Source organism: Xyrauchen texanus, chromosome 14, assembly GCF_025860055.1.
Source record: "Xyrauchen texanus isolate HMW12.3.18 chromosome 14, RBS_HiC_50CHRs, whole genome shotgun sequence".
NCBI classification, from domain to species: Eukaryota; Metazoa; Chordata; class Actinopteri; order Cypriniformes; family Catostomidae; genus Xyrauchen; species Xyrauchen texanus.
The window spans coordinates 6,840,742-6,864,847 of NC_068289.1; the positions used below are offsets into that span (position 1 = coordinate 6,840,742).

Sequence of the window (24,106 nt, forward strand, 5' to 3'; positions counted from 1 at the left end):
ACTGTCTTGGAGAGAAAATGAAATGCCATATGGCCTGAAAAAAGCATATTATTACTTACTTAAAAGACTACTCTTTAAATTCCAACACTGCAACAATGAATATGGCAACACCATACCATAGAGGGTTAATTTCTTGCTTTTATTCACTTTGACTGTCACAAAGTAAACCATGAAGAATACCCAGACAGTATATGTGAGATTAGTTGTGAAACGTGCATATAATCATTTGGATCATTTGCAAAATCATATAAATGATACATACATTTGAGTCCTGTGACTTGTGCTTCATTTACTCAAGCTCTAATACATGATCTTAACTCAATAAAAACCTTTCTGATGTATAGAATTGTGACATGTTAGTATGCTAAAGACAGAATGGTCCAAATTCTACATGCTTCTAAACCTTTTTTTCTTCATAAAAGTAGATTACCATGTTGTGAATGCATTTCTGTGGACTTAAATGTCCTTTTACTTTCCGATACGAAAAAAGACAAAAAAGGAACTGATTGAAAAATGAACAACTGTATGAAGCCTCATTTCTAATTAGCTCAGTGGTGCATTTAAAAATAATCTTGCAGACATTTGTGAAATTACTTCAATGACTTAACACAATTGAATGCTGAAAACCTTTTTTAATGAGTTAATGCAGGCATTCTTGTGACAACTTCCTTTATAGATGAAACAAATTCCAGAATCTTCACAAAACATGTCCTTTAACAGAACAAGTCTAGCATGACACAATGTACAGACTCTAAATTGGTATGTCAGTTCAACTGTAACACCATGAAAAGACATCTGCAATAGATAGATGACAATCGATCTACTCCTCCCAATTAGACATCCACGGTAATAATGCCACACTCTGATGCTCAGCATTCAAGTATTTCCTGAATACAGAGGACAGTGTGTTGGAAGATGGATTGTCATGACTAAACTTCAATCAGTTTACACAAATGCAATTGTGGGCCAACACTTCACCTTACTTACAACAGACACTTTAAACTACTTGTCTGTGCAAGACCAATTCCAGGGAAGCAACACTATAGAGTAAAATTGTGTTCTCGCAGATTTGATGACACTTGCAAGTTTTCTTCATAGCTCAAGGGGCGGGACACAAACAATAATTCCATTGGTTACACACATCAATACAAATATTTGAAATGCATAAATGTAACTTTCCAACAATATGGAATAGTACAGGTATTTTTTCCCTCCCCACATCATTAAACTGTCTTTACATAGAAATCTTGCCATCAATATGGGGCATAGCTATTTTTTTGAAAAAGTGTAAAGAAATTACCTTGCACTCATCATGTTAACATTTATTTAATGTCTAGTTGTACAACTAAACATTAGGAATATATATATATATATATATATTATTTCCCACTGATCAAACTCCTGAAGCATTCCTAGAGAATTCCATCTCAAAACAGCAAGACTTTGGGAACTAGTGCAACAGGGAAGAGGCCTGGTCTCATGGGACAAGGCAGGCACAGAGTAGAACTGAGAGAATTCAAATAATCCACACAAGAGTCATGGCAGATATTTAAGGCTGTATGAAGAGACGGAAAGATTTGTGAAATAAAGCTCAGATGCCGAACCCGTCGCTTGAGAAGGATGTGAACTGTTTTTGCTGTTATTTAGAAGCCAGCCTGTCCCCATCACATGCTGTTGGGTTAGAGGATGATGGGATTGAGTCAAATCTCAAGTTTTCTGGCTTTTACACCAGGACAGGACCCAGAGAGCAGCAGTAACATCGTCAGGACTGTTTTAGGCGCTTCCTAGGCAGGCCGAAAGAGGGGCACTGTGCTGATGCGAGTGCGCGGAAAGCCTCCGCCACTAAGTGAGGATGAGACTGGATCATTGACTTCCAGCCTGCGGTCTCCATTATGTCCGTGGCATGACTGTCAGGAGAGGGTGAATACATTTCAGTATTAACACAAGACACATTAAAAATCAGTAAGAGCACTGTGGATTAATCTAGTTTAATGGAGTAAAAACATAAGAGATTAAATGCTAAAGAGGCTAGGTGATTAAAGCAATTGTGCAGTGGAGATGATACAGATGAGAAATTCATAGAAACATTCCTTGTAGAGCTAGACAAGGGAGCAAATCTTTCTGTTTATTTATATGAAAGGCATGAAAAAGTCATTTTCCTATGAATGAGCATGCACTAATGCAATAACTCCATCTGGTCTTTAGAGTACGAACAGCAAGGTGTCAGGGAACTATAATAGAGACTTTGTGATATGTTTATAATGCAGAAATGTTCCCTTCCTTGACGTTTCAGACAGTCCAAGACTATTAATAACCGGTATCAGGAGATGCGGAGGCAGTGGGTAACAGCCAAGCAGCTCAGGCTGCCCAGAACTTAAAACAATGAATTCTAATGCATCTAAGAGAGCAGATAAGAGCTTGGTATTAATCTTGTGTCACATACATCAGCTAATTACATACTTGCTATTCCAGTTTTTCCCATCTTTACAGCCCAGTTGTCGGAGGACACTGCACCTATGGATAAGATAGAAGAAAACCGCTTTCATTCTCAGGCTGGTAAACAGCGATGGCAGCAGGAATTTATCAAGCAGAGTTTTTTTGGCAGCGCTTGCCTGTTGATAAAATCTATGGCCTGTGCTTTGAGCTGCTCGGCGCTGTGCAAGTCGGCCAGGATGAGGGTGTCTGCCACGTTCTCCACCGAGAGACTGTTGCAAAGGGCTTCCTCACACATGACCTTTAGACGCTCTAGAGCATACTGCCAGAGAAACACACAGACAAACAAACAGAACTACATTCAAATGTTTTTTATGCACTTTATCTTTTTCACATCTCTAAAATTGTCATTGTCAATATAAACAATTATAACTATGGAAACACTTTCCAACAAGATTGTATACGTTAAAATGAGTCAGTGCTTTAGGGTGTCATGAGCGAACAATATAAAATAATGTTAAAATATTAATCTTGGTAAATGTTCATTTATAAATCATAGGTAAGTTCATAATGTGCAAATGCACACGATATTGCCAAATGTTTGTGGAGACCTGATTGTATTTTTTAACATTAAAATTTTAATTTCAAGAACTAGTCAACTAACGGCTTAATGACTACTAGTCGACTACGAAAATCTTTGGTCGGGGGCAGCCCTATTGATGAGGAGTCAACAGAGAATGGCCAGACTGGTTCGAACTGACAAAGTCTACAGTAACTTGGATAACCACTCTGTACAATTGTGATGAGATGCGGGTTGGCACTTTTTGGCGGCACGAGGGGGAGCTACACAATATTAGGCAAGTGGTTTTAATGTTGTGGCTGATCGGTGTATAATATATATATATATGTATATAATGTATGTATATACATATATAGTTAAGTATTGCTTTAACGTTAACCTACACTCACCTAAAGGATTATTAGGAACACCTGTTCAATTTCTCATTAATGCAATTATCTACATCAACCAATCACATGGCAGTTGCTTCAATGCATTTAGGGGTGTGGTCCTGGTCAAGACAATCTCCTGAACTCCAAACTGAATGTCAGAATGGGAAAGAAAGGTGATTTAAGCAATTTTGAGCGTGGCATGGTTGCTGGTGCCAGACGGGCCGGTCTGAGTATTTCACAATCTGCTCAGTTACTGGGATTTTCACGCACAACCATTTCTAGGGTTTACAAAGAATGGTGTGAAAAGGGAAAAACATCCAGTATGCGGCAGTCCTGTGGGCTAAAAATGCCTTGTTGATGCTAGAGGTCAGAGGAGAATGGGCCGACTGATTCAAGCTGATAGAAGAGCAACTTTGACTGAAATAACCACTCGTTACAACCGAGGTATGCAGCAAAGCATTTGTGAAGCCACAACACGCACAACCTTGAGGCGGATGGGCTACAACAGCAGAAGACCCCACCGGGTACCACTCATCTCCACTACAAATAGGTAAAAGAGGCTACAATTTGCAAGAGCTCACCAAAATTGGACAGTTGAAGACTGGAAAAATGTTGCCTGGTCTGATGAGTCTCGATTTCTGTTGAGACATTCAGATGGTAGAGTCAGAATTTGAGAACATGGATCCATCATGCCTTGTTACCACTGTGCAGGCTGGTGGTGGTGGTGTAATGGTGTGGGGGATGTTTTCTTGGCACACTTTAGGCCCCTTAGTGCCAATTGGGCATCGTTTAAATGCCACGGCTGACCTGAGCATTGTTTCTGACCATGTCCATCCCTTTATGGCCACCATGTACCCATCCTCTGATGGCTACTTCCAGCAGGATAATGCACCATGTCACAAAGCTCGAATCATTTCAAATTGGTTTCTTGAACATGACAAGGAGTTCACTGTACTAAAATGGCCCCACAGTCACCAGATCTCAACCCAATAGAGCATCTTTGGGATGTGGTGGAACGGGAGCTTCGTGCCCTGGATGTGCATCCCACAAATCTCCATCAACTGCAAGATGCTATCCTATCAATATGGGCCAACATTTCTAAAGAATGCTTTCAGCACCTTGTTGAATCAATGCCACGTAGAATTAAGGCAGTTCTGAAGGCGAAAGGGGGTCAAACACAGTATTAGTATGGTGTTCCTAATAATCCTTTAGGTGAGTGTATATAACCTTAAATGTAAAGTGTTACCATAACTTCTCTAAGGTTAACAAAATAAAAAAAGCAATCATCATGTTTCTGATTGGCTTTTAAATCAATGTCTTATATTTCTTAATGGCAAAAACATTTCATATCAACAAAACAAATGACCAGATAGTAGGTTTCATAATATCATTTAAAATTTCAAATATGGTAAAAAATTATTTTGCATAAAATGTATAGACTTACTTTATCAGCTGCTGCTAATAAACTATCAGCCATTTTCTCTAAATTTGGTGCTTTCCCCGTGTATATGAAGCCCATCATTTCTTTAAAAACCTCTGGTTCAACATCGCTGATGTCCACCCGGTTCTGTGAGACGACCAAAAGCTTATGAATTCATACATAAAGCCAAAGCATCTGAAACACTATTGCAATATTAAAAACATCAAATGCATACCTTTTTACTCTCTTCCATTTCATGTTCAAACATGGCATTAAAGACCGGTGATCTTGCTGCCAAGAAAGCAATAAATCTGTCAGTCACATTATATGAAAATATCTCTATGTATGGCCACAGTAAAGACGAATGACACAAGTGTCCAGTTTACATTAGATTATTCAATCTACAGAGGCAAACAAGAAACAAAGAGCCAAAAGTCACATTCGCAACCCCAGTCGTCCTTTGAGGACATTAGAGGTGCATCAGACGGTGGATTTGCAGTGATAATTCTCGATCTGTCATATTGAAGAATTACAACCTCAGAAAGAAAACAAATACCATCAAGGTCACACATACTGTCTGCCCACATACACACACACCTTCCACCCTCAGAAGGGTGGGTGCTGAGCTAGCTCCACTAGGATGAGGGTAGGACATGGAGCTGGTGTCGTCAGCAGGGCTGGGGGTCTGGATTAGACTCACCTGCCAGGATGGATTTGTGGGCTTTAAACTCCTGCCCCCCCACATAAAGACTGCAGTCTGTGAATCGTGAACAATCCCACAAGTTCCCCAGGTCATCGGACAGCTGGCATTCTGGAACCTTCAGCATGTTCATGTTGGATTGTCCAGAGATGTTCACAGAATCCTGGACAACACTTACCTAATGAACACAAGTAATGAGTAAAATTGTACAGTTAGGTTTGGCCATGCAATCTGATTGTCTGTAAAGCATTTGAACCGTGCTAGGATTAGGATTTCCACACATAACTGTGTTATTCCATGGATTGTCTGGACATTTTTAGATTGAGGCATGCTGACAAATCACTTGCGGAAATACATTTTTGGTGTAAATCATAGATACAAAAAAAGTTGTATTTTAAATGATGACCAGATTTAATTTTTTCCTCATAAAAAGCTGAAGTATGGCTTTTGAGACCTGCAATATAGCACACAAGTCATATGGATTACTTTTACGAGACCTTAATGCTGCTTTGAGATCAACACCAAGCATCCCCATTCATTTTATATGAGTGTACAAGATCGGGCTCAACATGCTTTTAAACTTCTGAGTTCCACAGAAAAAGAAAATCATATGAGTTTGGATTGTAGGTGAGTAAATGACTACGTTTACATGGACACCAGAAAGTGGCTTATTGCGAGAAAGCAGGTTATTGCAATAAAATAGCGTTCCAGTTTACATGCTCTGAATAAGCAGTGTACTCTTTACTCCTGTATACATGTTTCTCGGTCAGTAAGCAACTTTCTCGCTTGTGTAAATAACAAACATGGAATCCAAAGAAGACTTCCCTATTTTATTCTTAGTTGCTTTGCTTTATTTCCAGATATTCCAGAGTTGTTGCGGTGTTTGTTTCCTTAACTTTCCATCGTTATACAGTGGAAATATTGCACTACAATAGTGGAGATTCCCCCTTACATAAAACTCCGGGATTCCCTCAATGTACAAGCCCATATACTCAAACGTGAGGGACCGTTGATATCTTACATTGGTGTGTATTAATGGGTATAGTTTATAGTGTATGTGCTTTTCCCACTGTACTCTAAGAAATATTGACTTATTTCTGCAGTGTTGACTTGTTGTTAGGCTCCATCATGACATTTGTTATTCGGTCTGTTCCACGAACATGCAAACTCCTCAAAAACCAGTTAGAACGCTGCTTATGTGTTTACATGACCTCATAAGTCCTGTTCTCTGGGAGAAACCTGAATGTTTTAAACCAATTTCTCTTAATCCCTTAAAGGCGTAAGGAAATTAGCGTTCTTGTTTACAAGATGTTCCAGAATGCCGCTTTAAGCAAAAACCCTGGAATAAACTGTGCATGTAAATGTGGTCAATTAAAGAATTTAAATTTTTTTGGTCAAACTGTCTGAATCATGTAAAGAAAGGGAGTGAAACAGCAATGGAGAATGTAGCAGGCCCTATTAAGCAAGTACTAACTGCCGCTATTTATAATTTCTCTGTATACAAATTAGGCAAAGTCATTTAGAGAGCTAGCAATTTGAATAAAAAGCATAACTGCAGCTAAGACACATACAGTTGACAAACACCTCCTGCAGTTGTTTAATAGATTTTCTGGCAATACTCATCTGAGAAAAAACTGTCCAATTAATGAGAAACATAATATTTGCAATTAGTTTCTACTTCGCCTTGTGATATTGTTAATTTCCCTGCAAATAGTAAATCTTGCAGCGGATCTCACCAGGCGTGCCAGCTATTTCTCAAGCAAGACTTATAATTGTGTTACAGTAAATTCATTTGCTGCTGTAGGTGATGTCTCTGTCCCACTACATTCTGAAGGGAAGGGCAATCTGTCAAACAGCTAACATATTCATACAAATGGCTCAGCATGCACTACATGCAGGATATTCAATCTGTGATCGACTTTGAGAGAATTTTTTTGGTTTCAAGATCCTGAAAACATGCATATCCGACAACAATTTAAATGTTAGATGCCCAGTACCTATTCTATTAACACTATATTTGCATAACACCTAAAAAATAGAAAATTATGCAATTTCAAGTAATTTATCAGGTGGGTCTGACCCGAACCATATTTTTATAAGCTGAATGAAGTAAATGCATACTTGCCTCACAAAACAATGTGAGCTTATCATCTGGTAGCAACCCATTTGCATCATCAAGAAGAAAATCTCTCCTAATAAATTTCTTGAAGCCCCAGTCTTTGCCTTGGACGAACCGATAGGCTCTTTGGCTTTCTGCATTGGGAAGAGAGGGGAGCAGAAGTTAGCCAATACAGAATTAATCTAATGTTCTGGACACTTGACATTACAAATCTAGACAGCATTTAAAACAACTGGATTACTAATGCAAAAATGGTATGAAACCATAAAAGCCTCTTGCACATTTTTAAATAAGAGTCTTACCCATAGCTTTTGTCTCCTCTCTTTTAGCGTTCAGTAATGAAAATTTGAACTTGGCTCTGACTTCACTTTTCGGACAACTAACTAGTAACAAATATAGTGATAGATAATCTTTACTTTCATCATCAAGGCCCTTCGGATTGACCCGCAGGCACCTGAAGATAGACAGAGGTGCCAAGAGATGTTTTAGGAGAAGGATAAACAGAAATGAAACAGGCATTATAATTTGCACATGAATAAATAAATAGGGTTCCTCACCATTTCATCTTATCATTAGGCCCTGAGGAGAAGGTAGAGCTCTTCAATACTTCACCCATCTCTTCTCGACAGAAACTAAAGTTGTTTATGGTCCACATGTAGGAAAATTTCACAACCTTGACCTACAAGATCAAAGATTACCATCAGTGATGATTGATATCAGTCAACACATATCAGTGTGCATTCATTCATAGCCAACAACCAGGGTTGCGGAGTACCTAAATACATGTAATATGTATTTAAAATACTAAATACATGTAACTATATTCAACTTCAGAAACTGCATCCAGCTGATGCACACACTATCGTGGGGACGCTCGTCCCTCAAGCACGCACTTGCTGCAGCTAGATTATAACGTGATTGCTCGTGACTTATTGAATCATAATATATGTCACTGTGCATTTCTTATTGTGAAAATTGGCAATACACAGCTTTATTAATACAAGAGAGTTTATTTTCTAATGAGTTAAAGATGGATTGAACAGAAAGGTGAGAGTGGGTAGTCTTCACCCCATTATACACTGTAATAAAATATGTTTTTTGATTTGTTTTTGTTTTGGCTTGTTTTCCAATATAAATATTTTAAAATATCTAAAAATCCTTTAAAAAAAAAAAAGTTGCATTCATCTGAGAAGCAGCATATAAGATATTTAGACTTGCTTTTAGAGAATAGATCTTGAATATATGTATATTTTGTCTTTACTGCACTTGCAGAAGTATAACCAAGTAAAAAATACACTTACTGCATATTTAAGATACATTCTTTTAAAGCAAGTCTAAATATCATACATGTTTCTTCTCAAGTAAATATATCTTGTTTTAAGGATTTTTAGACATTTTCAAATGGAAAACAAGACAAAAACACTTGATGACAATAGGACAATAGCTTTTTTAGCAGTGAATTTATTTACTGAATTAAACTTATAAAAATAATTTTTTCCTTTAATTCGGTAAATGTCACTTAGAGGTATTTTTAAAAGATGATTTTTTTCTCTCTATTGTTTGTAAGCATGTTTAATACAAGTCAGGACACAAGCAGAATAATCGGTTAAGAGCTAATGATTGATCGTTGCAATAATCGTGGAATAACAGTCTAATAATCGTTAGATTAATCGATTATCAAAATAATCGTTAGTTGCAGCCCAACTGTACTGGCACTGTACTACTTGTTTTTATAGTCAAAACAAGTGATAAAATCTACCAGTGCTAATGAAGTAATCCAAAGTATTTCGGATACGTTACTGACCTTGAGTAATCTAACGGAATAGGTTACAAATTACATTTTACAGCATGTATTCTGTAACCTGTAGTGGAATATATTTAAAAAGTCCCTCAAAACCATGCCAACAACACAGTGGTTCTAATGAGAACACATTAACTTCCCCTAGCTATCAACTTCAAACATTTCTCTTTTTACAAACATCTGACTCACTTCGCAAGCAAAAAACTAAATTGCTTTTAAACAGCATCATACAACTTTGGGTAGCATTAGCTTGAAGTCTCACCTGTCTCTGTATTATTTCACTGTGTCTGATAAACCAGCATGACCACATTATGATGACTGCTTGAGTTTAAGCTCGTTTCATTATCACTTGCACAAAGTGTTATCCTATCTACTTTAATGAACCAATTACCCTTTATTAGATCAAACTGTGCACAGCACTACAACAAGCGAGAGATCTAATACACATATACATTTACTCAAATACACTTGTCACTACATAGAGCTAAATTAAAGGGATAGTCCACCCATAAATGAATAACCTACAATCATTTACTCCCTTCACTAGTTCCAAACCTGTATGACCTTTTTATTGAACACAAAAAGGATATGTTAAGCAGAACGTCAGCCTAAAGGCCCAGATATGCTTCATACAAAATCAAAGAACTAACAGTTGTGATGTAATTTAGAACTAAATCTGGCCAAAAAGAAGGGATTTTTTTTTTTGTTTGTTTCAGTGGTTCTTAACAGCAAGTCTGGTCGAACTTTTAAGAAAAATTCGAAACAGATCTTAAAAACCTCCTTACTGCTATTGTTCCATGTCATGAGTCGATGTGACCTGGAGCTTCACCTACTTTGAGGCCGAAAGCCGATTTTTTGCCATTGTTCAGTAAGTCAAGATCACTCAACATGAGCACACAGGCGTGCAGTTATTAGTGAGCATGTGCAAATTTATTTAATTAGTCAGCAAAATGAATCAAATCTACTCAAATATTCTCAAGTCCCCATTCATGTACATGCCATCTGCAACGAAAGACATTAACATCTGCCCAAAGTAAGATAAGCCTATCATCATTCTTTTGTCTGTGTTCTGCACATTATCACTCTTTTATACACCATTCTTTGCAGCAGCATTAGTGTTAACATAAATTACAATAAAAGTGTAATCGGATGGTTTTATGGCATCATATAGCATGTCAGCGCATTAGGGTCATGAATTCAGAGTGTAAACAAGATAAATTAAACTACCGGTACTGTATATACACAGGTGGCAAAAGTTTGGAATAATGTACATATTTTGTCTCATGGAAATTAATTGGTACTTTCATTCACCAAAGTGGTATTCAACTGATCACAATGTATTGTCAGGACATAAATAATGTGCAAAATTACTATTCAAATTTGAAAATAATAAAAATAAATTCTTAACTATTCAAACTTCTAAAACTACTTCAAAGAGGTCTCATCCAAAAAAATCCTCCACATGCAGCAATGACAGCTTTGCAGATTCTTGGCATTCAAGCTGTCAGTTTGTCCAGATACTCGTGTGACATTTCACCTCATGCTTCCTGTAGCACTTGCCATAGATGTGGCTGTCTTGTCGGGCACTTCTCATGCACTTTAAAGTCTAGCTGATCCCACAAAAGCTCAATGGGGTTAAGATCCATAACACTCTTTTCCAATTATCTGTTGTCCAATGTCTGTGTTTCTTTGCCCACTCTAATCTTTTCTTTTTCAAAAGTGGCCTTTTCTTTGCAATTCTTCCCATAAGGCTGCACCCCTGAGTCTTCCCTTTTCTGTTGTACATGAAACTGGTGTTGAGCAGGTATAATTCAATGAAGCTGTCAGCGGAGGACATGTGAGGTGTCTATTTCTCAAACTAGAGACTCTGATGTACTTATCCTCTTGTTTAGTTGTACATGTGGCCTTCCACATCTCTTTCTGTCCTTGTTAGAGCCAGTTGTGCTTTGTCTTTTTAAGACTGTAGTGTACACATTTGAATGACATTTTCAGTTTTTTGGGGGCAATTTCAAGCATTGTATAGCCTTCATTCCTCAAAACAATAATTGACTGACGAGTTTCTAGAGAAAGCCATTTCTTTTTTGCCATTTTTGACCTTAAGACATGCCAGTCTATTGCACACTGTGGCAACTCAAAAACAAACACAAAGACAATGTTAAGCTTCATTTAACAAACAAAACAGCCTTCAGCAGTGTTTGATATAATGGCGAGTGATTTTCTAGTACCAAATTAGCAATTTAGCATGATTATTCAAGGATATGTTGTTGGAGTGATGGCTGCTGGAAATGGGGCCTGTTTAGATTTGATCGAAAATGACTTTTTTCAAATAGTGATGGTGCTGTTTTTTTACATCAGTAATGTCCTGACTATACTTTGTGATCAGTTGAATGCCACTTTGGTGAAGTACCAATTTCTTCATGAAACAGCAAAATATGTATAGTACATTATTAACACATTTTAATGTCATATTAGTTAAGGATATATAGAGAGTCCTCATATACACATGTACTTCTAAACGCCTCCCACAGCGGTGTGGCCTGTGTCTGAAAGTTCGTTAACAGCATACCATTGCTCAGCTGTTTCTAACGTCTTTTTACCCCCGAACGAAGAACAAAGACAAACTTCTCTGGATGTATATCAGGCCTTTACCTGTTGATATGCAATCCCCCCGCACGCAGTAGTGACGTCACTCTGCTTACATTTAATATATAATTTACCACCAATAAAATTAATGTTAATAAATTATACATCTTTTCCAAGATCTAAGGGTTCAACATTGATATCCGATCTCTGTTTCACGATAGCAATGCTCCAGAAACAGCCATTTAGTTATTTATGCCCGGAGTACAAATTAAAACATGCAATATCAAAATGGGACTTCATACCTTTGTTATGAAAACGCAATCGGCAGATGAATCCAGTTCGCCACACTTTGGTAAATTGTTCATGAGTAGCGTTCATGGAAAAACATCCAATTGCACTTTTTGTCCATAAAAGTGATAAATCTGAGAAATATTGTTATATTCTCCATTGTTTACATGAGATCTCATCTGAAAGAATTACCCTTCGTCATTGTTCTTCAACAAACTGTACAATCTGAGCAGCATTCATGTTGTAAAACTGTATATGATCTTATATATTAGAGTCTCATAAACAAAATGAGCATGTCTCCAAAGCCCATTTTTAAAAATGCAGCATCGTTTTATTCATAATAGCCGAGTAGTGCAGTCAGATTTTGTGTCGTCTTGAAAGGCAGAGCCTTAATTTTACTCTGTATGCTTCCAGCGATTTTACAGAGAAAAAAAGCTTGCAGGAACCTAATTTTTTGTTGGATCATCTTCAAATTTGAAACATAACTTCTTTAGACTTGTGGCTTTGAGAACATTGTATTTCTGGGTTGTCTTGGTACTTTTATTATTGTTTTTTTAGATTATAAAAACATGTTCAGCACAAAATATTTCCATTACTATAAACTTCTTCTCTAACATTAAAAATTAACAACATACATTAATTCTCAATAAATAAAGCCCAAAGTGTCTTCTTTCAAATGATACTACAACTGTGTCCATACTCCAAAGGGTCCAGTAAATACAACCATTCATGTATGTCATATTCATGGTTTGTGCTCAAAAAGGGGGTGCGTATCAACAGGTTAGGTTCACCATTCACTTTCATTGTGTGGATAAAATGTGAAAGTGAATAGTGACTGAAGCTAACATTCTGCCTTAATGTATAATTTTTGTTCCACATAAGAAAGTCATGAGGGTTAACAACTACAGAATTTGCGTTTTTGGGTGATCTTACCCTTTAAGAGTCTTATCAGACAGATAAAAGTTTTGAACAAATATTTTCCAAAATAATGGAGAACTAATTTAGCAAATGTCTGTACATGACCACTAGAGTATGAAGAGAGGATGCTGCAGTCTTACCTGGGTATAGCACCAGCTCTCGGCCACAGGACCACTGGACATCTCCCCTGGAGGAGGAGGGGTTGGGACCCCTGACATCGCCAGCTCACTCCCCACTACAAGAAGTGCTGACGATCCCAAAGCTTTTATCACTTGACCTTTATGAAAACACAGAGCAAAGGCATCACTTAAGAAATATAAACGGCAGTAATTTCTGCCTCTCCTCCTGACCTGAAAATATCAAATTCTTGACTTTTCCATCAGCAAGTCATTTTGTGGTCAAATGAGAGTCATAGCTAACCCACGATTCAGGGCATAGAATCTATCAAAACACTTTATGGTGTCAAAGTGGAGGAAGGAAATGAAAGAATGCAAGCCTTGTAAAACCTTTGACATCGGAAGGATGCAATATCAAAATCCATGTAGGAGTGTTAAAGAGCAACAACACAAATGTTTTAGATCCATGAAAACACCTGAAAATGCTTACAAGGTACTACCAATAAATATAGCTGTCTCTGATAAACATCATAATCAGTTAAATTCAATGTAGGGACTCAATGGCTTGTTGGCACAGGCCTCATGGGCAGGTCTGAACTTGCCCTTGTTGGCAAGGTATAGTCAAGCGCACATTAGTAGTATTTTGATAAAACAATTATTTCTCCGTTTACAAGACATAGCCACCTAACTATAATTTCACTGTTAATCAAACTTTCTTGGCTTAGTAGAACAAACAAGTAGTGCATACCCCCTCCAACTCACCTAAACTTTAGTAAATGTCTTATATTTCATTTCTTGATGCCATTTTCATGTATCAGGTAAATACTGTGCTTTACTGTGATATTACAGCATGTTCCAAGGGCTTCTCATCCCAACCTGTAAATATAAATAGATATCTTTCATATAATACACTTTACAGGTGATCGAAATTGCTATTCTAGACCTCTCATAAGCGTTTATCAGTAACAGTAAATAAGAACAGGATCAGTGCATGTGGAATCATCAAGTTTGGAATGTAAAAATAAAAAAATGAATAACATTTATAAATTCAAATTCAGACCACATTATCAACATTCTATATTCTAACATAATTCCATACAACATACCCAACATTCACATTAACATGGTTTGTGAATGACATGAATTCAACTAGACTGTTTACAGCCATAAACATTATTAGGATATTTACAGAGTTCAGTGAGTTCAAATCCGGATTGACTGCACGTAGATTAAGTTGACAACCTATTTAACAGCAGCCACTGAAATAAAACAGTTTATTTCAGGAGCCTGAGCATTACATACTTACAGATTTCGTGCTGTTATGTGTATTAGTTTAAATCAAGTTGTTTTGGGCTTGGTCAATACGGAAAAAAGGGAAAAAACGATTAGCTAAACACCAAACATGAATCTGAATAAAACAATGATATGAACCACTTATATTGTTTGGTTCAATGCTACATACCAATAAATGAAACTGCAGTAAATGCTTTAAAAATCTAGTCCAATCGGGACAAAAGGAATAGTCTTTTGTTTCAGCTAGTCAGATTTTTGTCGGCTAGTTGGCTATGTGGTTAGCAAGCTAAGTACAACACTGATACAAGTAGATCAGTTAAACCACAAACCTTTCTTCGCCATTCTGTCAATACTGTTAAATTCAAAGGTCTGATGCTCCTTCGGGATATTGTATGTTTTTAATCGTCTTTGTTTAAAATGTAAGTGTATTTGTGTCTTTTCAAAAGCAGCCCATCACAGTAGCGTATCCTGCCAGTGAAGGAAGCGAAAGCACAGTAGTGTGAAGCAGAGATGTCCGTGCTGATGTCAAATGGCGTGGCAGTGGTGAGTTCCACCGACAGGGGGCGCGCTCTGGCCCAAAAATACCGACGTCGTATAAAGGTTAGCTGAAAACCGGGAGCTAGACCGAGTAAAGGAAAGGATGTTGGTAAACATTTCCCATGTCACTAAATATATATACTGGAAGCGTGTGTCAACTATGTGAAAATATATAAAAACGGCACATAAATCGTAGAAATATCACGCAGTGCTTGTGATTGGTTGAAAATCGTATGTGTTGCGAAAAGTAACACGTTCTCTCATCGACGTTGCGCAAACATGCCTCGGAAATGCGTTTCTATTACACGTATTTGGGTCAACCCAGTTTAGTTTTAGTAGTTTGACTTTTATTCGCCAAATAAATTACTTAACACAGGCATTAATTTATACACATTACATTCACATATCTGTTCAAAAGCAAAGCAAGTATAAACAAACACTACTTGAGCGTCAAGTTCTCCTTTGTTTGCCAGGACTTCTGTGCAGATGACTCTTCCTTCACGACGTCATCCACAGTGCTCTGATGTCATTCTCCAGACAAACATAAAGGCGCTTTTGGTAAGCCACGCTGAAGCAATGTGCTGTGATCTGTGAAAACTAATTCCCATTAACTTTAGCATGGGATTGTCTCGCTGTTTAAAATGAACGCCATTTTCACGTGGGTCCTATGGTTCCCAAAGCTAGTGTTTCATGTTAACGTGCCTTGATCATGAGGTTCTTTGCTAACAGTGAATTGTAAAGAATCATTTACATTTTGAGAGAGATCCAAAACTGGGTAAAGTCCTAATCAAATTACCACAGATGACTGCAAATAGGCATTGATTCCACGTTCTGCTGTTTCATGAAAAAAAAAAAAACTGATTTAACTATGGCACACATTAGATGTGAACAGCTGTCATAATATAACAATGAAACCTTAACAACTGTTCTATTTAATTTATTAATTTTTTTTTAACTCAGTGAGTTTAAATGGAAAAATTCAAGTGAAAATTCACTCATCACCCTCATGCCATCACAAATGGTCAGATGGATGCATTCTGGCCTGGGGCACAGAACAGAAAAATGGAAGATGGAATGGAGATGGAATATTAAAAACTAAAAACAGCGCATTAAAATTAAGAAAACAATGGCACAACGCTAGGTCAAAACATTTGGGGCTCGAGCCCCAAATGATTTTGGTCCAGCCTCGAATTTTGCATTCGGAATTGCAGGTGTTAATAGAACTGAAGCGGGATAAGAAGTGTTGGATATTACAGCGGTTTTCCTGCTAATTTAATTTTATTCATCTGCCGTTTGGCGCATTCTACGTGCTATGTATGCTCCCTCATGTGAAACATCAGTGGCGATTTCTCAGGGCCAGCAAAGCCTTCTCTGCTGGTGTAACATCCCTTATATATAAATATTTTTTCATCCTTTCATTCTCATTGACCTTTTTGCCTATGTATTTTCAATCGCTTTCCACTCCTAATTAATCTACAAACGAAAAGCAAAACATTTTATCCAATCAGAATTTATTCCTCGATGCTTACAAGCAAAGTTTGACAACTGTTTCACTAATCTCATGCTTCAGGCCATGCTCCTTAGCCAAACCAGCGTGTGAGTCTGAGCTCCACCCCGTCAGGCCTTCAGAATTTACACAGAATTAGGGCTGCAACTAACGATTATTTTGATAATCAATTAATCTAACGATTATTAGAACGATTATTCGACTATTTGGCGATTATTGCAATGATTAATCATTAGCTCTTAACCGACTATTCAGCTTGTGTCCCGACTTAAAAGGTTTACTAACAATAAAGATGAGAAAAATCATCTTTTAAAAATACCTATAAAAGACATTCACTGAATTAAAGGGGGGGACAAATAATTTGTATAATTCTAATTATCTAAAAATCCTTAAAACAAGATACATTTACTTGAGAAGCTGCATATAAGATATTTAGACTTGCGTAAAGAGGATGTGTATATATATAAGAAGCTAATGTCGATAACATTGACAAATTGCTTCAGCCCTAAACAGAATCCCTCAACAGTGTAAGTGAATAGGCATCTAAAGTCAAATTGTCAGATTCATCAGCCAATCAGATTGATTTATTTGTTCTAGGTGGGTGTGGTCTTTAGGATATGTCCCAGTGCAGGCCTTCTAGCTAAGTGATGTACATAATTTGAAGTGCTTTTTGTATTGTTAGAGCAACATCAGGAGTTTTCTAAGTGTAAATTAGGCTTCTTGAGCATTCAGTGTCAGATCAAGTTTTAAAAATTAAATGTGTACTCTGATGAAACAAAATTTATTGCTAGCAAAATTGAAATCACAAATATTATTAGAGAGCTTTTTCTTGGTATTAGACCTCCTTGGTTCTGGCTTTCGTGCATGAACGTGTTTGTAAAACGTCAGTTGTATTATTAGTTGGCTGCCACGTAATGGCATCTTATTAATTGTGAAACAGTTTTTTCATAATGGCATGAATCGCACTGAAGGCCTAGACTTAAAATGCATCGCGCGCTAGTGTCGCATGAACCATCACAAAACTACTAATGTGGAGCTGCTGTTATACTTTCTCCTATCTCCTTCAAAATAATTAGCGCAGATCAAAAAATAACAAGCACGAATACAAAATATTTTATTTAAAAAAAAAAAAATGACAGAAAAATTAAAGCAAAGTCATAAGAATTGCAAACAAAATCATGGTTTCCTTGGTTATATTACTGTTTTTTTGTGCTCTCTGAAAATTTAGCCAATTATTTTGTACACGTTGCTTACGCTGTATTTTTCTTTGCTTGTGTTTCCAAGTTCTGCACTTGGATTTCCAAAACTTGAGTAGAGTTTCATGTAAATCAGGGGGCTTTTTGCGTACCCATTAATCCACTAGTTCTTGATCGACACTTTCTCCTCTAGCCAGTCATTCAAAAAGGGGAGGTGTTGCCACTCCAATGCGACTCTGATGGCTGCTGCTCAATCGCACAATGGTAGATGAAGATGTATAACCATCAGTTGGCAAATCCTGGACAATCACGGGTAATTGGAAATAACTATATTATTTGTGGTTGATAGATACGCTGCTTGTGTCAGATTTGAGTATTTTCTGCCAACTCTAGGAAACAATGTGTTGTCCGAGTAGGCCATTACCATAGTCCGTTAACACATGTATCAAGTCAGATGAATTTAGTTAGCAGAGTTTTAGTTTAGGCATTATTTAAGACTTCCTGGATTGTAGGTTATTGGCTGCATATCTAAAAAAAAAACAAAAAAAAAAAACAAGGCTGGGTTGGTGTTGATGTTTGATGCAAGTTTTTACTAGCTGTACCAATGTAGTCATGAGTTCAGAACCCAACTTGATCCGCTTTTACATGTTGCTTAATGTGCAGTTATGTACGGATCCTATGTTGGCATCATTGGCATGGGTACATGTAGTTTATTTTTCCACGATAGAGCAGCAAAATCAAAAACAAGTGGCCAAGCATCCCCACGTCAATAAATAATGCAATAATGTTGGCTTGACGTTGGACGTTCTTTATTCCCAAATAGTGGCAAATTTAGGGACCATCACTAATGAAACAGTCAACATTGGAGCAGAAATATCCTAAACATTTACAAACATTTCCATAACAAAGTTTACAACTTCAATAACATTTGAAGCAAATGACTTGCCAGGATTTGCCAAATGACATTTATCCATCTTCATCTACCATCATACGATTGAGCAGCAGCCGTTGGAATCGCATTGGAGTGGCATCACCTCCATACATCCATACAACTCCAGTGGTTGAATTTATGTCTTCAGAAGCAATATAAGTGTGGGTGAGAAACAGATCATATTTAAGTCCTTATTTTACTTTATATTCTCCTCCCAGCTTAGTAGCTGGCGAAATGCAGGAAGAATGTGAATCACCAAAAACAAAAGAAGAATGTGGAAATGAAAGTAAAAGTGTAAATTGATAGTAAAAATGGACTTCAATATTTATCTGTTTCTCAACCACACTAATCATATCGCTTCTGAAGATATGGATTCAACCACTGGAGTCATATGGATTACTTTCATGCTGCATTTGTGTGTTTTTGGTTGGTACCCATTTACTTGCATTGTGAGGACCAAAGGAGTTGAGATATTCTTCTAAAAAAAATTTCAGCAGAAGTAAGAGGGTGAGTAAATGATGAGAGAATTTACATTTTTGGGTGTACTATTCCTTTAAAAGATTCTCAGGTGATGCATCAGAATAAAAGCATTTTGCATTTATCAGCACCTACAGAATGACAGTTACTCCATATCCATGAATACTGTAAAGTTGAAAATTGAAAACAAGTGCAAATCATAGCTATAGAAATGAAGAATAATGTCCTAATTGCACAAATCAGCCATTCTCTTTTCAACACTTAACAGTGTGAATTGAAGATCTTCTCTTCTCAACACTGCTGACAATGGCAAAGGTCACAGTGGCTGTAAATATGGTTAAATGATCATCATACATTTTGACAGGCATTGAAATTCCTAATTGCGAGTCTTATTATTGGTTGTAGCTTTAAATTTGTGCTGTAATTACAGTTTAAGACAAGGAAAGTAATATGGATACTGGAGCCGCTAGTTAACAAAAAGCTTTAACAACAGTCAACAAAGGGTTTGAGTGGACCTGTCAGTATACTTCACCACAAAAATATAATGATATCTTTTCAATTTTACACAAATCTTATATAATGGACATAATTTAAAGAGCTAGTTTCCCCAAACATAAAAATTCTCCAAACATCAAAATTCGCACTTGCGTCAAGCACTAGGAAGTGTAATTGAACTTAAATCATATTTGTGCCTAGAGACTGCAATAGCAAGATGTACAGTGAAAAAGTAGTTACATTTTGGTCTGTTCTCACACAAAACCAACCGGATCGCTTCAGAAGACATTGATTACCACTGGAGTCTGATGGATTATGTTTATGATGACTTTATCTGCTTTTTAGAGCTTCAATGTTCTGGTCATCATTAACTTGTATTGTATGGACCTACAGAGATGAGATATTCTTCTAAAAATTATAGTTTATGTTCAGCAGAAGAAAGAGAGTCATACACATCTGGGATAGCATAAATGTTGATGTTGGATGAACTGTCACTTTAAATTAGTTATCAGTATGTACTGTAATAATGCATCATCTTTTTTTTCTTCTAGTGCTAATATTCAAGGAGAGACAAATGAGTGAAGAATATTCAACCAGTTACATGATTAAATAGGTAAATTATACAACACAACATAGTTTCATTCACCAGTAGACCCATGAGAGACAGACCAATCATACTTTAAAAATTGAAAGCTATACAACACAACAATACTCAACATCTGTGCCACCTCCAAACTGAATGCAAGTGCTTTCATGATATTACTATTATTATTTTTGATATCTAGCAAGGTTGATGAGGTTGATGGCAAGACTTATAGAATGTTGACCATGGAAAATAAGAGTTCTGTGACCAACTGACCCAGGACTGACCTAATCAGACCACTGGCAGACATCAGATGATGACAGCCAAATAAAGACTTTCCATAATTTATTTCTAAGCTCACTGAATGAACATTTTTATGCCTTTTTATTTTTTTATTTTAATCTCTCTCTGAGTCACAGAGGGATTAATTTTTTATTCATGAAAGCTAACACAAAAGCAAACAAAAACATATTTTGTTTTGGTAATCTTTTTTGTTGTTGAATGTATTAATTTAAACATTGTTTGATATAACTGAATACATTATAAACCAATCATAGTTAGTATAGCTCAATGACATGTTAATAACAAAGACTAACATCAATGAAATCAAAATGATTTTCTACAAGCTTGTGTACTAAAATTAACTTTTAGCAGATATGCACTTGCAGCCATAAGTTTAGAATAATGTACATATTTAGCTTTTTTGGAAGGAAACTTTAATTCACCAAAGTGGCATTCAACTTATTACAAAGTATAGCAGGACATTACTAATGTTAAAAACAGCACCATCACTCATCATCATCGGGCTTGTTAGGCACGACAATATTCTTCCACAACTCTTTATCCTCTGCCAATCTGGTAACCTCTTGCATTAGATGTTCTTTTCTTAATTCCAGGCCTAAGTGTTTAAGATCTTTGTGCACTTTTTCTCGATATGAAAAGCACTGTCTACCACGTGGGTTCGATGTTACATCCGACTTGTAAAGGGCATAGATGTTCGCCGGTTCGCACTCGTTTATTCATAGACAGTGTCCAATAAAATGCAGCTGTCTCGATCTAATAGTTGAACTGATTGGAATTTGGCCAGTTTTCTTGTAAAGTTCTTGATTAGTCATATGAGCTTCAGCTTGATTGATTCCCACCATTATTATTTCAAAAAAATCATTTTTGATCAAATCTAGACAGGCCCCATTTCCAACAGCCATCACTCCAACACTTTACCCTACAGTAATCATGCTAAATTGCTAATTTGGTACTAGAAAATCACTCGCCATTATATCAAACACTGCTGAATGCTATTTGGTTAGTTAAATTAAGCTTAACATTGTCTTTGTGTTTGTTTTTGAGTTACCACAGTATGCAATAGACTGGCATGTCTTAAGATCAATATTAGGTCAAACATAACTAAAAAGAAACTGCTTGCTCTAGAAGCTCATCAGTCAATTATTGTTTTGAGGAATGAAGGCTATACAATGCTTGAAATTGCCTCCAAAATAACGAAGATTTCATTCAAAGGTGTACACTACATTCTTAAAAGACAAAGGAAGAATTACAAAAAAAAAGCCTCTTTTGAAACAGAAAATCAAAAAGAAAAGGTTAGAGTGGGCAAAGGAACACAGACATTGGACAACAGATAACTGGAAAAGAGTGTTATGGATCTTAACCCCATTGAGCTTTTGTGGGATCAGCTAGACTTTAAGGTAGGGCTGGACGATTTGACCTAAAATCAAAATCTAGGTTAATTGATCATTTTACCTCGATTACGATTATTGAACGATTAATTCGTTTTTTTCTTTTTTTTTTTTTTGCCCTCATAGTTTACTGACAAGTTTTGTACTGTAAATATGCTCAACTATTAAAGGTGGGATATGTTTTTCCTAATGAAAGAGTGCATTTCTTATCTTTGAGATTTTCAAATAATTGAAGGAAACAAACTATTTATGGTTATTTATTTACGGTTGAATATTTCAAACAATAAAATCAAAGCACACATTGCTTGAAATGAAAACGTATTATGAAAAAAAGGTCACATTTCAGATTTAATGTAAACAGCAAGTTTCCTAAAAAGGTAGAAAATAAATAACTTGCATTTTTTGCAAAGTAAATACAATTATTTTAAATATTGCCATGTCAAAAGTAGAAAATAACTGACAGACTTCAGTTCAACAGCTACCTTTTTGCAACATATTTTGTACATGTTGGGCAGCGCAGTTCGGGAAAAATATGGTCGCGATGGCACAGTGTATCTTTTGTCGAGAGTTTTAACGATGTGTTTAAACCCACTGCACTCCACTGTAGCTATGGGAGCCATATCCTTCGCAATGTAGTAACAAATAGCGTCAGTTATTTCTTTCCATCTTCTTGAATCCTTTTCATATTGTGTAGCATTTGTAAATGCTTGTGTTATCGACACCTGCTTTGTGGAGGCACTTGTTACTGGGCGCTTGTCAGTCTCTCTCTTTTTTAGAGCCATGCACTGCTCGTATTCGGTAACGTGATTGTGCTCCAAGTGTTGAAACAGATTGGTGGTATTACCTTTGGTCGTTGAAACGGTTTTTCTGCAGTGTTTACATTTGACTTCATTTTGTTCGGTGTCTTCTTTACTGAAGCCAAAATGTGTCCAAACGACGGACACTGCGTTTTTCTTTGGTATAAGCTGCTCCTGTTGCTTAGTTGTCTCGGTGTTTGAATTCGCCTCCATGTTTCTCCAATGCCGCTGACTGGGCGGGGTGGAGTCAAGTGACTTCAAACGCGGTAGTATGTTTTTAAGGGGAAAGAAGAAACAGGATTAAAAAAACGAAATAACCGACATGGGAAAATTACGTCGGTTAGAGCTTCTGAATTTCGGTTTCAATTACTTTTCGATTAATCGTCCAGCCCTACTTTAAGGTGTGTGAGAAGTGCCTGACAAGACAGCCACTTATATGGCAAGTGCTACAGGAAGTGTGGGGTGAAATGTCACATGAGTAACTGGACAAACTGACAGCTAGAATGACAAGGATCTGCAAAGCTGTCATTGCTGCACATGGAGGAATTTTTTGATGAGAACTCTTTGAAGTAGTTTAAAAAGTTCAACCACTGGAGTCATATGGATTACTTTTATGCTGCATTTGTGTGTTTTTGGTTGGTACCCATTTACTTGCATTGTGAGGACCAAAAGAGCTGAGATATTCTTCTAACAATGTTTTCAGCAGAAGTAAGAGAGACACGAGGGTGAGTAAATGATGAGAGAATTTACATTTTTGGGTGAACTATTCCTTTAAAAGTTTCTCAGGTGATGCATCAGAATAAAAGCATTTTGCATTTATCAGTACCTATAGAATGACAGTTACTCCATATCCACGAATACTGCAAAGATGCAAATTGAAAACAAGTGCAAATCATAGCTATAGAAATGAAGAAAAATGTCCTAATTGCACAAATCAGCCATTCTCTTTTCAACACTTAACAGTGTGCATTGAAGATCTTCTCTTCTCAACACTGCTGACAATGGCAAATGTCACAGTGGCTGTAAATATGGTTAAATGATCATCATACATGTTTTTTTCAAATTGTAATAGTAATTTTTCACATTATTAATGACCTGACTAAACATTGTGACCAGTTGAATGCCATTTTGGTGAATAAAAGTACCAATATCTTTCCATAGGAGCAAAATCTGTACATCATTACAAACCTTTGGCCACCAATGTAAATTTAGAATTGACAGTCTCTCTCTTTGGGCAAAATTGATCAGAATATTGATGACTCATCTTGTA

General features: G+C 36.7%; 1 protein-coding gene across 1 annotated transcript; it reads right to left on the minus strand.

Moving 5' to 3' along the window:
• Positions 1 to 103: 103 nt before the first annotated feature.
• spopla (speckle type BTB/POZ protein like a) lies at positions 104 to 15,121 on the minus strand. Its single transcript, XM_052142932.1, has 12 exons — positions 14,952 to 15,121; positions 14,092 to 14,205; positions 13,354 to 13,490; positions 8,181 to 8,302; positions 7,926 to 8,077; positions 7,630 to 7,757; positions 5,505 to 5,682; positions 5,040 to 5,095; positions 4,829 to 4,951; positions 2,613 to 2,755; positions 2,461 to 2,514; positions 104 to 1,907 (listed from the first exon to the last, which is right to left on the minus strand). Exons 3-12 carry the CDS (start codon positions 13,429 to 13,431, stop codon positions 1,763 to 1,765), a joined length of 1,179 nt encoding a protein of 392 aa, XP_051998892.1. The 5' UTR covers positions 13,432 to 13,490; positions 14,092 to 14,205; positions 14,952 to 15,121; the 3' UTR covers positions 104 to 1,762.
• Positions 15,122 to 24,106: the final 8,985 nt, after the last annotated feature.

Excerpts from the sequence above, each read along its gene's own strand:
- spopla (XM_052142932.1), bottom strand. The coding sequence starts at position 13,431 with ATGTCAGGGGTCCCAACCCCTCCTCCTCCAGGGGAGATGTCCAGTGGT. Across the intron at positions 8,303-13,353 it reads AGAGCTGGTGCTATACCCAG|GTCAAGGTTGTGAAATTTTC; the intron begins GTAAGACTGCAG and ends TTGATCTTGTAG. Across the intron at positions 1,908-2,460 it reads GGGAAAAACTGGAATAGCAA|TCATGCCACGGACATAATGG; the intron begins GTATGTAATTAG and ends CTCTCCTGACAG.